Source organism: Brachionichthys hirsutus, chromosome 7 (genome assembly GCF_040956055.1).
Source record: "Brachionichthys hirsutus isolate HB-005 chromosome 7, CSIRO-AGI_Bhir_v1, whole genome shotgun sequence".
NCBI lineage: Eukaryota > Metazoa > Chordata > Actinopteri > Lophiiformes > Brachionichthyidae > Brachionichthys > Brachionichthys hirsutus.
In genome coordinates this window covers 12142170-12156557 of record NC_090903.1, presented here as the reverse complement: position 1 = coordinate 12156557, position 14388 = coordinate 12142170, and the positions used below count along the sequence as shown (strand labels likewise).

The following is a 14388-nucleotide window of genomic DNA, read 5'->3' as shown; positions in this document are numbered from 1 at the left end:
CACTAAATGATCCAACTGTTTCACGGCAGATATTTAGCAATAGATGGTGTGGTTTTTATTGACTTTTTGTAGGTTAAATTTGCTTTGTCACAATGCTATTCATGAAAAATATTCGGTGCAGTGTCAGTGTGTGTACTGTATGTGTGTGTGTGTGTGTGTGTGTGTGTGTGTGAGTTGGCGCGTACGTGTAGCTAACTGCTTATTCAGTATAACTGTGCAACAAATTGTCTCTTACGTTGTTTTCTGCTTTGTGTCCGTGTCTGTTTGTGTTCTGCATGCTAAACTTGGCTTATTCCGGACTTGTGCTTTTTGGTAAGTTTTTGTATATAAGTTCCTGTAACTTCTCTATTTTAGTTCACGCACCTAAGTTCTGTAATGATGTCATTTTTTGTATTGGTTTTCAAAGCTGTTTTGGAGTGTGTTTTGTTTTGCGCCGCTTTCTCCTTTTACATACTGGCAGCATTTTTACTTTGTGCCCTTCGTCCTCTGACTGACTGCGTGGCTGGTTTATTTAACAGTCTTGTTTGCCGGCTGGCTGACTGCTAGTTGGTAGATGGCTGGTTGTCTGTTTGATTGATGGCCCGACTGACTGCTGCTCTAAGTATTGCTGGGAAGTGAATGCACCGACGTGTTGACTGAAGTCTTGGGTCTTTATCTCTGTCTTTGTTAGTAAGCAGCGAAATAAGAAAGGACAAAATACACCCACTCAAGTCTTTAATGTTTGGATCTCTTTGAATCTGGACGATTAAGCCTGACCTGAACCACACAGGGGCAGGATCTCATGTACATACGAGATGCTTCAGTCATCTCGACCACATAATTAGTAGCAGCTACTTGCTAGCACTTATAGCTCTCGCTTCTTCCTGCTTGTTAAGGTCCTTTCAAAGTGTTCGCTTCTCACCCGTCTCCCTTGCTCACTAAGCTTTTGACTCTTAAAAACTGAATGGAAATGCTGTTCTGTGGCTTTGCTTTGGGAGTCGTTTCTTTTATTCTCTCCGGTGTTCTTTGTCGTACAAACAGACCACAGTTTGAGAGTCTCTTCAACTTGGACGTTTATTCTGATTCTGTTTCACAACATCAGAGATTTGAGAAACAAAAACAAACATTTAAGTACTGGTAGCTGAAGAAAAATACTGCTGATGGAACATGACTGAATAACTTTGCATTTTCTTACACAGACGATGTCAGCGAATGAGCTCTCTCTTGTGATCTACGAGCCACAACAGTTTTTGAAATGTTCCTGCCACTTTATTCTGCCGACTTAGTGAAAAATAAGAGAAGCCATTTAACTTAGACAAGATGCAATAAATATACAATATAACAGGTATTAGTAGTAATGGATATTCTGAATATTAATCACATACTAGTTGATTATGTAGTTAATAACAGGCAGCATAGCACAGAATCAGGGATACGTGAAGTTATAAGACTGTCTTTATGTAATGTGGTCAAGATAAATAAAAAGTCTTCATATATGTTCATTTCCAATCATTTCAAAATGTGAACTGTGTTTACAGCAACAGCTGGCCCAGTTGCAGAAGGAAAAGTCTGAGATTCTGAAGAACCTGGCTCTCTACTATTTTACATTTGTAGATGTTATGGAATTCAAGGTAGGAAAGACAGACACACACATGCACTATAATATGCTATGATGTTAATTCCAATCCTTTATCACCAGGATCATGTGTGTGAGCTGCTGAACACCATTGACGCCTGCCAGGTCTTCTTTGACATTGTAAGTGCATCGGTTCTGGTTCCGTGGCGTTTAACTGGCCTGAACTATATTGGGAGGCGTTTCTAATGTTCTGCCCTCACGAGCGTCCCAGCGATGAGATCGCCAATACACGCAAAGTTCAATATATTCCTGTCCTCTACCGGCTCAAACATGCAGCCATCTTGACAAATCACGCATTTTATTTCATTCCTCGTCTTTACTTGGCACTTACGTGGAATATTGTGAACAAAGTAGGTCACAATCGTAATCCAATAACAAAGTTAAAGATACATCCTTTAGTGTCAGTAAAACCTGATGGATTGGAAAATAGTCTGGCAAACAATATCCTGTCCCCATTCTCGTAGTGGTGCGATTTATACACCAGATACTCCTCCAGGATATAGATGCTCATGATGGAGCTTCATGAGCTGTCCGTACCAGGGTATTTGTTTTATTTTGATTGGCCCTTTTGAATACACGTATTGTTAAATACAGGCCCGATTTCACAATGTTTAAAGTGTGAAAGTGAGTCGTTTTCTGCATTTGTATCCATACTTTCCTAAAAATGTCATCACATCTCCTTACCCAAAACTTAATTGCATGTTTATTTCATGCAAACTTAATTGCATGTTTAATTGAATGTCATTTGTCATTAAGAAAAATCATTTTTTTTTTTTGTTTCCCGTCAGACTGTAAACTTTGACCTGACCAAAAACTATCTGGACCTGGTTGTGACGTACACTACTCTGATGTCCATACTGTCTCGCATAGAGGAGAGGAAAGCCATCATTGGACTTTACAACTACGCACACGAGATGACGCATGGAGCTAGGTGACTGAAGCGCGCACACACACACACACACACACAGATGAGAAAGAGCTACACCTGTACTTGAAACATGCCCACAAAAAATATGAAAGGCAGCGTACCGATCATCCTCGTGTTCAGAGGTGACCTGACGAGCATTCTCTCTGTTGATATCACAGTGACCGGGAATACCCCAGGCTGGGCCAGATGATCGTGGATTATGAGAACCCCTTAAAGAAGATGATGGAGGAGTTTGTTCCACATGGAAAGGTAAGTAAACAAAGTGTTAATACTCGGTCCTTGTTTAGTCACCGTGCCATTTTAAAAGTCTTCTGTAAACACCGACTTAATTAAAACGGTTGAACTCGAAAGGGTTTACAGAATGATTTTTCCGTGTGTACAGCAAATTGAATCGTGTTTCTACCAAGGCACGGTTGCCATAGCGCCGGCAGTTCCCTACAGCATTCAGTCAGTCAAAATGGAACTATTTCATGCTCTGTAACTATGTGCTGAAATACTAATGACTTTAAAAGAAAACAAGAATGGCACTTTGTAGTGTGCCTGCCTCACCAAGGCGAAGCGATGCAACACGTGTCTGGGTAGTTTTCCTCGCTCGTGTTTCACTGCTTTTTTGTTTGTTTGGGATCAGTAGTATTTGTTGAGTTAGAGTGTTTTCAGTATTTTACCTATTTTAGAAATAAAAACGGAGGTGAAAACATGGTGGATGGTCCGCCTTCATGCAGATCTACCCACAATTAAACAAACCAACTATCCGTTCCCTCTCTTCCAGTCCCTATCGGATGCTTTGATCAGTCTTCACATGGTCTATCCCAGGAGGAATCTGTCCGCTGACCAGTGGAGGAACGCCCAGCTGCTGTCTCTCATCTCCGCTCCGTCCACCATGCTCAACCCTGCACAGTCGGACACTGTTAGTATGAGGACAACTGCTGTGACCAGTTATTTTAATCGCAGTACCTTCTGTTGGGAGAAATGCATTGGATTGGATTTCTTTTCCCCGTCTGTTTTTAGATGCCGTGTGAATACCTGTCATTGGACGCAATGGAGAAGTGGATTGTCTGTAAGTAGCGTGGAAGCCTGGATCCACCTTATGGTGGTCTCTGAGCTTCTGACAGTCTAACGTTCTTCTCTGCGCTCTTAGTTGGGTTCATCCTGTGCCATGCGGTGCTGAACAGTGACGCCGCGGCGTTGTCTCTGTGGAAGCTGGCTCTGCAGAGTTCCACATGCCTCTGCCTGTTCAGGGATGAGGTCTTCCACATCCACAAGACTGCAGAGGATCTTTTTGTTAACATCAGAGGGTAAGAGCATTTATTGCAGCGGATGCACTAAATTATTATTAAATCATATTAGACCTTGTTCGCATGCACGATATACTTTTTGATCTTTTAATGCATCTTTTCTGCTTTTTTGTTTGTTTTCCAGGTACAACAAACGCATCAATGACATCAGAGAGTGCAAGGAACAGGCTCTGTCTCATGCGTGAGTGCATCATCTTTTTGCCAAGACTTTCATCCTTTACATTTTCATTCCTCACACAGAAAGAAAATCTCACTGCCATCACTTTGTTTTGTTTATTTATATCAGTCCTTCGTTCTGCTCCAAACTTAAACTGCCATTTCAGCTCTCTCTAAGTTTTAGTCTCTTTTCCAGAGAATGTCTCAGATATATCATCATATTTCATTGCTCATTTATGTTTTTCAATCCCCCTTCTCCTCCTCCGCTGTCTCAGCTCTGTTTTTATCCTCATTATGTATTCTGTCTTCCCTTTCATCTTCATTTCTATTCATCCATCACTCTTATCTGCTTACTTTTGTCCTCTAGCAGGATTGTCCTGGAAGTGTCAAAATAGCATTTAATCACAGTGCTTGTATGTTTAATGCTCTTTTATGACTTTGTCTGTCTTTCTCTCTGCAGAGGCTCAATGCACAGAGAAAGACGCAAGTTTCTGCGATCAGCTCTGAAAGAATTGGCCACTGTTTTAGCCGATCAGCCTGGATTATTGGGTCCGAAGGTAACTCGGATTATTTTTAACAGTGTTTTCACACCTTTGTGTTGGGAGGAGCAGTAAAAATGGCACTAAATTTGCTATAGTGATCAAATATATTGTAAAGAACTGCTTTAAAACACTGTAATTCCACCATAATTGGCTTTTAATTCCTCAGTTTACCTCCCAAGTATTAGGCTACCATTCAACAGCAGTCGGTAATATATATAATTTGTTGCATCTTCTTGTGGCATGGTCTCTATTTTCATTTTATATCGCGAGACTTTACTGATTAACTGAAGAAAAGGAAACCAAGTTATTATATAAGATGACATCTTGATAATTTGATTTTATTAATTTCCCCTCATTTAAGCAGAAAGGTTCTAGTTGAGATTTAGGGAAGCAGAACGCACTGTTTACAACAACAGATTAAGATTGCTGTCACACGCTTCAGAAGAATTTACTTTAGGTAACAGTTTGTTAAATGCCACCATAGAATGTAAAATATTCAAATTAAGCAACCTAATATTTTCCACTCAGTTTTCTTTTCGCCTTTATTGCAACAGACATTATTTTACCACCTTAAAGTACTCTGGCCAGATGGAGTCCCTCATGAACGTACATATACTTGCTAAGGCTGACTGACACACATTTGTGTATCTATCTCGCGCTGCTTCCTGACTTTCCCAGTTGCCTTCCTTTTTGCATCAGTGGTGTAATTTATTTTAGATTAATTGTTAGTTTGCACTGGCGGTGTAAAATCATTTTATTTTTGTTTTTCTAATGTTACGTTGCATCAATTGAGTTATTGAATATTGGTTTTATTTTTATTTGTATTGTTAATTGTGGATGATTTATGTACGAAGGACTTTCAACGGAAACAAGCCCGCAAGGGCTTTTTTGAAATGCTCCTCTTAGACAGGATGTTTGACGTTATTTGTACTGTAATACATGCTACTGTGTGACTGTACTTGTACTCTAACATTCTATCTAATAAATATATTCATCATTCATTCATATTCATCATCAAAGCTGCATGTTGCTCTTTGCCCGCCTCCTCTAGGCTCTGTTCGTGTTCATGGCTTTGTCGTTCGCCCGCGATGAAATCATCTGGCTGCTTCGACATGCCGACAACATCCAGAAGAAAAGCACAGACGACTTCATTGACAAGTAAGCGTGGACGCACGTTTACATTCACACGTGCAGGAGCATAATCGCTGTGTCTTTGGTTTGCTGTTCGTTTGCCTAACTTTCACGATGATGCGTGTTTTGCAGACACATAGCGGAGTTGATCTTCTACATGGAGGAGCTCAGGGCTCACGTCAGGAAGTACGGCCCTGTGATGCAGCGGTACTACGTCCAGTATCTGTCTGGGTTTGACGCTGTGGTGCTGAATGAACTGGTGCAGGTATACATGCATAATCAGTCCAAACCCGGCACAGGTTTCTACAGTAAAACTATGTCCTCCATTAATGTTGAAGTCTATTAAAGCAGAGTGTTATCTTGTATTGTATTAATACTTTAAAATGCATTTAGCATTTTTTTGTCATCCTCATTTTTCTAACCAGATTCCTTCCTTATCTGACAGAACCTGTCCGTGTGTCCTGAGGATGAGTCAATAATTATGTCCTCTTTTGTCAACACTATGACTTCTCTCAGTGTCAAACAAGGTAAAGTACTATTCAACTATTACTCGTTGCATTTTGTGAAATGGTAGCAAGAGCAGTTTTAGCATGAATAAAACTTACAAACAGCTGCCTTTATATTATTTGCCGCCTGGTTTGTGTAGCCCTGAACCAGAAAAGGTGCTTTCTGAGTGTTTTTTTGTTGCTTTTGTTTGTTTGTTGTTGTTGTTGCAGTAGAGGATGGAGAGGTGTTTGACTTTAGAGGCATGAGACTGGACTGGTTCAGACTGCAGGTAAACATGTCGGGGGGGGGGGGAAGTTCTATTGAGGAGTTAATTTTTACCACTTTTACAGCTGGGAATGTGAAAGGAGAGCCTGTCACTGCTGCTCGGTCTAGAACCTTGTGTTTCCCCAACCCTGTTTCCTGTTTGTTAGGCCTACACCAGTGTGTCCAAAGCCAGTCTGGGTATAGCTGATCACAAGGAGCTTGGTAAAATGATGAACACCATCATCTTCCACACAAAAATGGTGGACTCTCTTGTGGAGATGCTGGTGGAGACGTCGGATCTGTCTATTTTTTGGTGAGCCACACACACACACTGTGTGGCTCGGCATATATAATATGAAGGAAATCATCTTACGTGTGTGTGTGTGTGTGTGTGTGTGTTTGCATGCGTCTCCACCCACAGCTTCTACAGCCGTGCATTTGAGAAGATGTTCCAGCAGTGTTTGGAGCTTCCCTCCCAGAGTCGGCACTCCATCTGCTTCCCTCTGCTCTGCACACACTTCATGTCCTGCACACACGAGCTGTGTCCCGAGGAGGTGAGGACGCTCGTTCTGCTGTCTTATATGCAGTCATATTGATGAGAATTATGAAAAGCACATGCAGCAACTGTTTTAGCTGCTCCTGAAGGATGTGATGTTGGTAACGGAGCCTTGTGTTGCGCTACTGTCTGCTTTTCTTCCTCTGCAGCGTCACCACATAGGCGATCGCAGCCTGTCGTTGTGCAACATGTTTCTGGATGAGATGGCCAAGCAGGCCAGAAACCTGATCACGGACATCTGCACTGAACAGTGTACCCTCAGCGACCAGGTGGGAGTGCACGCCGCAGCCGATTTCAAGTTTTGTGAAATACACTTACTTTCAAGGTTCTAACGGCTCCTGTGCAGTCGCTCAAATGTACAGAGAGAAAAGATATTCTCATAGTGGCAGCCTTTCCTGATCCGTTTAGAGGAGGTACATAACTACTTGGTATTACCGTTGCATCAATGCTGTCAGATTAATAATGACTCGTACGTCTTTGAAAGCTTCTTAAATTTGATTTTTTTTTTCAGTCACCACTTCCGTCGTCAGCCAGGCTAAAAAATAACCGGCCCTTCTCTATCACTTTCCTTTCTTCTCTTTCTCATTCTTTCATTCTCTCCCCGCCAACTGTCTTCCATCCTTTCCACACCGTAGCTGCTTCCCAAGCATTGTGCGAAAACCATCAGCCAGGCCGTGAACAAGAAGAGCAAGAAGGCAACGGGGAAGAAGGGAGAGCCGGAACGAGAGAAACCAGGAGTGGAGAGCATGAGGAAGAACCGACTACTGGTCACCAAGTTAGTTTAACAGAGATGATATAAAGCCGTATGTTCATTTTTCCGTCAAATGGATTCTACTTTTGTCTCCCCCCTTTCCCAGTCTGGATAAACTCCACACAGCGTTATCTGAACTCTGTTTCTCCATCAACTACGTTCCCAACCTGGCGGTCTGGGAGCACACGTTCACACCCAGAGAGTACCTCACCTCACACCTGGAGATCAGATTCACCAAGTAAATTCTATTCTACCTTTTTACACAGAGTCCTATCAGTGCGTCAGGTTTTTTTTAACCTTGGCATGCTTACTCTCCCCAGGTCGATAGTGGGCATGACCATGTACAACCAGGCTACTCAGGAAATAGCCAAGCCCAGTGAGCTGCTGACCAGTGTGCGGGCCTACATGACTGTGCTCCAGTCCATAGAAAACTACGTCACCATTGACATCACCCGGGTCTTCAACAATGTCCTCCTGCAGCAGACGCAGCACCTGGACAGCCACGGCGAGCCCACCATCACCAGCCTGTACACAAACTGGTGGGTTTACTGCTAATTAAATCATTTCCTCTTAGTTTACTCTGCAGAACGAATACTTTTGCCCTATCCAGACTTCCTTATTTGTATTCTGATGCTGAGGTTCTTTGCTCTTTTGGTTCCTTTTAAAGTTTTGACTATATTTTTGGACTTGATTGTCTCCTTCTTTCGGAGTGTAAATCTTCAAGTAATCTCCACTGAGGTAACCCCTGAAAAGCAAAGTTTGTGTGTCGTTGAATTTAGCTGCCCTGCTTCTGTTAGGTACCTGGAGACGCTGCTCCGCCAGGTTAGCAACGGACACATTGCCTACTTCCCCGCCATGAAGGCTTTCGTCAATCTGCCCACGGAGAACGAACTTACTTTCAATGCTGAGGAATACTCCGACATCTCTGGTACAGACGTGCACATCAACTCTGTCTGCTAAGAATTGTGCATGAGGAGGCGGTTTGTGGTTTGAGCGTGTGTGTGTGTGTGTGTGTGTTTTACAGAGATGCGTTCTCTGTCGGAGCTGTTGGGCCCGTATGGGATGAAGTTCCTCAGCGAGAGCCTGATGTGGCACATCTCCTCACAGGTCGCTGAGCTGAAGGTATAAACGCACACAAGCACGTGAGATCACACGAAATAGCTTTTTAAACTTTGATGACAGGAACTTGAGGATTTAAAGAGCTCCGTGCATAAAAACATCCAGATTGTTACAGGATTAAATCGGGATTAAAATCAGGATTTAACTCTTGTAGGTTGATTTATAATTTTCTGGCTGTTGGACAAATTTTAACTGTTTAAGGAAGCATTTTTCATCTATATGTACATATTTTAATGCGATGCTATTTATGTGTGCTCTTTGTCTCCATGTAGAAACTGGTGGTGGAAAACATGGAGGCTCTGACCCAAATGAGGACAAGCTTTGACAAACCAGAGCACATGGCTGCCCTCTTCAAGAAGCTCACCTGTAACTACACGCATGTTTAGTACTATTCCACCACGTGACCACTGAGACCCCCCCCCCCCCATCATTGTCATGAGAATGTCGAGTTTGTAAAAGGCTGTCCACACTCCGGAACGGGCCTTGTTCTTTGCTTCCCCTGTTGTGGGAGGCTTTCCAGTCTTCTGAGAGGACACATTTTCATTAAAAAATGGATAGAGGCAACATACAGTTGAATGAAAGGCAATTCAAGCATGAAGTGGAAAGCCTAAAGTAATACATGTCGAGCAGGAAATCCATTTATTCTCAACTGGTGAGCTGAATTATTATCGATTAAGTGGTACCAGTAGAGCAGGCACTGAATTGATAGACCACTCAAAGCACTTTACAACAAATGCCACATTCATCCACTTCTTTTGTAGCAGAGGCTTCAATGCAAAGAGGCAGCTTCCACATCAGGAGCGGCGCAGCGCTAACGCAGACACGCTCACACACCCGCGCGAGGATTTCCACTCGTACAATAATTGCCATTGTTTTCTGTTTGTGTGTTTGTAGCAGTGGACAGTGTGCTGAAGAGAATGACCATCATAGGAGTCATCCTGTCCTTCCGCTCCCTGGCTCAGGAGGCTCTGAGAGATGTGAGATGCACGTCTTGTTGTTTCACACGCAAATTAAACCACGCCCAAGATGCAATCACAGCATGTACTAAAAAGGATCATGTTTCTGCATGTTCCTGTCAATGAAGGGGTTAGATAATTAAACAAACGTATTGGAATGATCCGGGGCTGGTTTTGCGCTTTCTCAACAACCTGCTCGTGTTGCCAGAGGAATGAGAAATGGTCAAAGGCTCTGATATTTGATCTACAAACCGTACCAACCAGGCAAACGCACCAGGATTCATGTTTACCCAACAAAAGCACCATTTTATTGAGTGTTTGCGCTTCCTTTTTCCTTATCGGACTGTCGCCTTCTCCAGGTGTTATCCTGCCATATTCCTTTCCTGGTCAGTTCGGTGGAAGACTTCAAGGACCACATTCCCAGAGAGACGGACATGAAGGTATGCAGAGGAAGAAAGACAGTCCCCCGATCATTTATTTCTCTCCCTCCCCTTGTTTATGAATGACTGTTTGTCTCCAGGTGGCCATGAACGTCTACGAGCTGTCGTCGGCAGCAGGTTTGCCCTGCGAAATCGACCCGGCTCTGGTCGTGGCTCTGTCCTCGCAGAAAAGTGGTGAGACACACGGTGACGGGATCACTTCAGATTACTGTTGGGACTAACTGTTGGGTCTGTCTCTCCACCCTTCTCTTAGCTCCCTTCCCCTCCCTCGGGTTATTGTGTCAAAATACGTTTCGAATCTGAGACGGAGTCCGTTTGAAAGAAACACCAAACCAGCAATGCCGCATGTTCTCGTGTCTCTGCAGAGAACATCAGTCCTGAGGAGGAGTACAAGATCGCCTGTCTGCTGATGGTGTTTGTGGCTGTTTCCTTGCCGAGTCTGGCCAGCAATGTGATGTCACAGTACAGCCCCGCCATAGAAGGTAAAGAAGCCCTGCTAAAGTAGGATCTGTGCTACTCGCAGTTTTCACCAGCCTTTTAAAACTGGTGCGTTTTTAATAAAAAAAAAAAAAAATTGATATGCCGTACGTATTAAAATTGACACGAGCAAGCATTTTCCTGCGGCACAACATCAGTTCCAATCTTGAGTGCAGTGCAGGAGAAAAGACTTAATTTGCTGCCTCAATGGCAGGCGAGCTGTTCTGCATGCTAATGATGTCGACCTTGTGCCCTCAAATTGATTCATTTGTGTTGCACCAGCGCTATATCAGCATCCTCATTCCATACTATTTTAAATCATTAATACGTCTGCCTTAAGGTGGCTGCCTTCTCGCCCGTGTCCGTTTCGTAATTGCTTGGTTGTTTCATCTGAAGGATTACGCAACGACTGCTGCACATTTCCGTGAGAGCGGGTTCGAGTTGCGGGCCTTAGCCCGGAACAGATCAAAGGAATGTTTCTTCAATTTAGCTTTTGAAGACTTTTTTTAATTTGGTTTTAATTCAAACCTGCGTTTTATTGGAGACGCATCGTCGTTGTAGAATTAGCCTTTTGATAAGGTCTCGGACAGAAATGTCACTCCTCTTAACAACCTTGAAATGAACGGCGCCATTGCTAATAAAGGAATTAGGAACTGATAATGACTTCCAATGGGCCTCCACCGGTTTTAGCATGCACACTGCGTTTTGAATTTGGCAGTGCCCTACATGTTCTATATTCCCATTCTTCTTTGGCGTGAATCCCCAAACGGTCTCTGCCGGACTGCTTCCATCAGTTTAGTATTCTGATGGATTTCTCTGCCGTGGAAGGGAAGGAGCCTCAAATGTCAGGAATTAAACCGTCCGATTGATTTCCGATGATGGTCGACGTCTTCGTGTCTCTTTCACTTACGCTGTGTGTTTGCTGCCCCCTGCAGGCCACTGCAACAACATCCACTGCTTGGCCAAAGCCATCAACCAGATTGCTGCTGCTCTCTTCACCATCCACAAGGGGAGCATCGAGGACCGCCTGAAGGAGTTCCTGGCTGTTAGTTGAACCGATTTGAAATGTTTTGCCGTAGACAATTATCTTTACATTGTTGTATCACGTGCGTTAAAGCAGGTGGTGGAAGCATGCACCGATTCATAATTTATTTTGCAACAACACAAATGGGAGCATGTTTTTCTTTGCGACTCTCTAGCTGGCCTCGTCCAGCCTGTTGAAGATCGGCCAGGAGACGGACAAGATGTCGACGCGTAACAGAGAGTCCGTCTACCTGCTGCTGGACATGGTGAGCGAGGCCGGCGTGTGAATGCCAGAGCGACGGTTTGATCTGCTCTGTTGTCTGACTGCGCGTTGTTGCCCGTTGCCTTTCAGATCGTGCAGGAGTCCCCCTTCCTGACCATGGATCTGTTGGAGTCCTGCTTCCCCTACGTCCTGCTGCGAAACGCTTACCACGCCGTCTACAAGCAGAGCATCAGCGCTAACGCATAGACACGCATTACAATCAGTGAAGGCCTGCCTTCAGTGTGTCGCACACTACTACAACACACTAACAGCAAACACTAAACTATGCTCAGAATGCCTCAGAGCACTACGCAGACAAAGGGGCGTCAACACGTGACCAAAAAAAAAAAAAAACACAATCGTTGGCACGGCGTAGCACACTAAACTTTATTTAAACAAGGTCACTCAAAATACAGAACAAATAAAAAGTACACAAACACACACTCCATTCAGATGCGACAAGACATAAATAAACGAACACACACTAGCTGGATGAAGTTGGGGATCAGTGTCTTTACTTTAATCATTGTTCTTTCTCGTGATGTTGCCAGGGACCGTTACCATAGCAGCACGTAATATACCATATGATTGGTTGGTATAAAAGAACAAAAATATATAGTATATATATATATATATATTGTTGACTCTAGAATATTTTTTTTTTCCAATTAAAAGATTTGAGCTTTTTGGCGGCCAGCTAACGTCCTCGATGTGGTGATGGATTTGGATGCTTACTTTCTGAATGCAAATGATGTGACGTGGGTGTCCTTCTCTGAACGAGGAGGAATCTTGGCTTGAGAAAGAGACACTTTGCTTGTTGATGTAAGTCTGACACTATTATACACACAGTGACTGACTTCCCGAGCAGATATAAAACTGCAGACACACTTTTCTTCTGTCGTTTCATAGTGAACACAGACACGCGCTTGTATAACATGGTGATATTTACTTTTCTTTTTTTTCTCATGCTCGTCGTAACCAGATTTGTGTGGGTTAAGATATGATCCGTGTATTCTACTTTGATGTGAACTGAACTCGTCTGTTTTTCAATGTTTTTGTTTCTTTTATGATGATGATGATGATTTGCCAAATGTGTTGACACTAAAAATTGTGTTTCAGGGCTTTTGGGAGTGTTGCAGTGCTTTTGCTGTTAATGAGTGAAACACCATTTTTTAATGGTTGGACGGTTTGGATAGTAGATGTTTCAGACGACTCTGGCAGCTCGGTTTAACACGAGAACATTTAGACGCTTTAGGAAGTGCTGCAGTCACACACTGGTATGAACGAAGCCTGGAGTCTTGCTACAAAGAGTTCTGATTAAGGACCATTAGGTGCTACGAGTTTATGGTTAAAAGTAGAAACCGACAAGCCAGTGCAAAATGTAACCTCAAGCGACACGGTTTTTTGTTTTTTCCATCTCTGATGAGGGAAACTTTTCTGGCTCATTTCTTTCTTGCATTTGCAGTCTTTAAGTGCAGGCCATTCTGAAGCAGCTCGGTGAATAGTGCCTTGCCCTAAGGCACTGTTAAAAACTATTGAGGTCCATCATTGGTCAGATAAATGAGTGAGTAAGAGCAGTGAGACTAAATGAAACCGACTTCTCCTCAGAGAAACGATGAGATCCTGCTTCAGGCCTGTGAACGTCTACTAATCCCGTGAGTTGCAAAGAGACGAAAGTGTAAATACGTACATATAAAGCACATTTCACCGTGAGACAGTCGATGGGGCAGCTTTGAATGGACTCTCCATCTGTGCAGACAGACAGCTGGACAACCTTCACCAAGTGCAGTCCGATTTTGTTTCGTCCCCCTCAATCAAGGCATAGCAAGGGCTACATACGGAGACGCACGTGATCCACGATCCCTTCATGCCTGCCCTGTGCTAATGTAGGACCAACACAAGGCCTCGTTCTGCCGTAGAATTGTTGACGGGTTCCATCTAGAAGCAAACGGCAGTGAATGTTAACATTGTGTAGCAGTAATACTCTACGGACGCAGTAGGTGGCGTCTAGTTCGGCTGCGTTTTAGTGGGTAGTATGCATTATGAGCCCACGAGGACGAATCCACGCACCCAGTCTCCCATTAGATGTGGAATGGTTGCCCCTTTCTTTCTAACCTGTTTTCTGTCTCTGACTTCACAATGTAACTTAAAATGACATGAATAAAATAAACTTCAGGTCTGTGTCAGACCTGAGCAGTGATCGAGTGTGTGACGGTGGTTCATGCACATGACTTGAGTTCAGGTGTGTTCCGGCTGAACCCAGGTAAGTTCTGACTAGAGATCAAATCGGTCTTCTTTCTACCCTTCTTCCGCTCTGGCACCATCTAGTGGTGAATCCCAGCATCGCTTGCATGCACGCATACCGCATATAGTTTCTTGTAAAATTT

At 43.4% G+C, this 14388-nt stretch overlaps 1 protein-coding gene across 1 annotated transcript in view; it reads left to right on the top strand.

The window, feature by feature from the left end:
- The window catches only part of nckap1 (NCK-associated protein 1), a 21274-nt gene extending 6886 nt beyond the window's left edge, over positions 1-14388 (top strand). Inside the window, exons 4-32 of the mRNA XM_068741717.1 lie at positions 1518-1610; positions 1679-1735; positions 2404-2546; positions 2702-2792; positions 3313-3450; positions 3552-3600; positions 3682-3838; positions 3963-4019; positions 4455-4551; positions 5588-5694; positions 5800-5932; positions 6113-6194; positions 6384-6442; positions 6585-6730; positions 6839-6971; positions 7123-7242; positions 7609-7748; positions 7831-7962; positions 8045-8263; positions 8522-8652; positions 8749-8846; positions 9116-9209; positions 9738-9820; positions 10159-10239; positions 10320-10413; positions 10605-10721; positions 11652-11761; positions 11916-12005; positions 12092-14388. Of these exons, the coding sequence (XP_068597818.1) occupies positions 1518-1610; positions 1679-1735; positions 2404-2546; positions 2702-2792; positions 3313-3450; positions 3552-3600; positions 3682-3838; positions 3963-4019; positions 4455-4551; positions 5588-5694; positions 5800-5932; positions 6113-6194; positions 6384-6442; positions 6585-6730; positions 6839-6971; positions 7123-7242; positions 7609-7748; positions 7831-7962; positions 8045-8263; positions 8522-8652; positions 8749-8846; positions 9116-9209; positions 9738-9820; positions 10159-10239; positions 10320-10413; positions 10605-10721; positions 11652-11761; positions 11916-12005; positions 12092-12208 (3168 nt within the window). The 3' untranslated portion in view covers positions 12209-14388. The remainder of the gene's footprint in view (positions 1-1517; positions 1611-1678; positions 1736-2403; positions 2547-2701; positions 2793-3312; positions 3451-3551; positions 3601-3681; positions 3839-3962; positions 4020-4454; positions 4552-5587; positions 5695-5799; positions 5933-6112; positions 6195-6383; positions 6443-6584; positions 6731-6838; positions 6972-7122; positions 7243-7608; positions 7749-7830; positions 7963-8044; positions 8264-8521; positions 8653-8748; positions 8847-9115; positions 9210-9737; positions 9821-10158; positions 10240-10319; positions 10414-10604; positions 10722-11651; positions 11762-11915; positions 12006-12091) is intronic.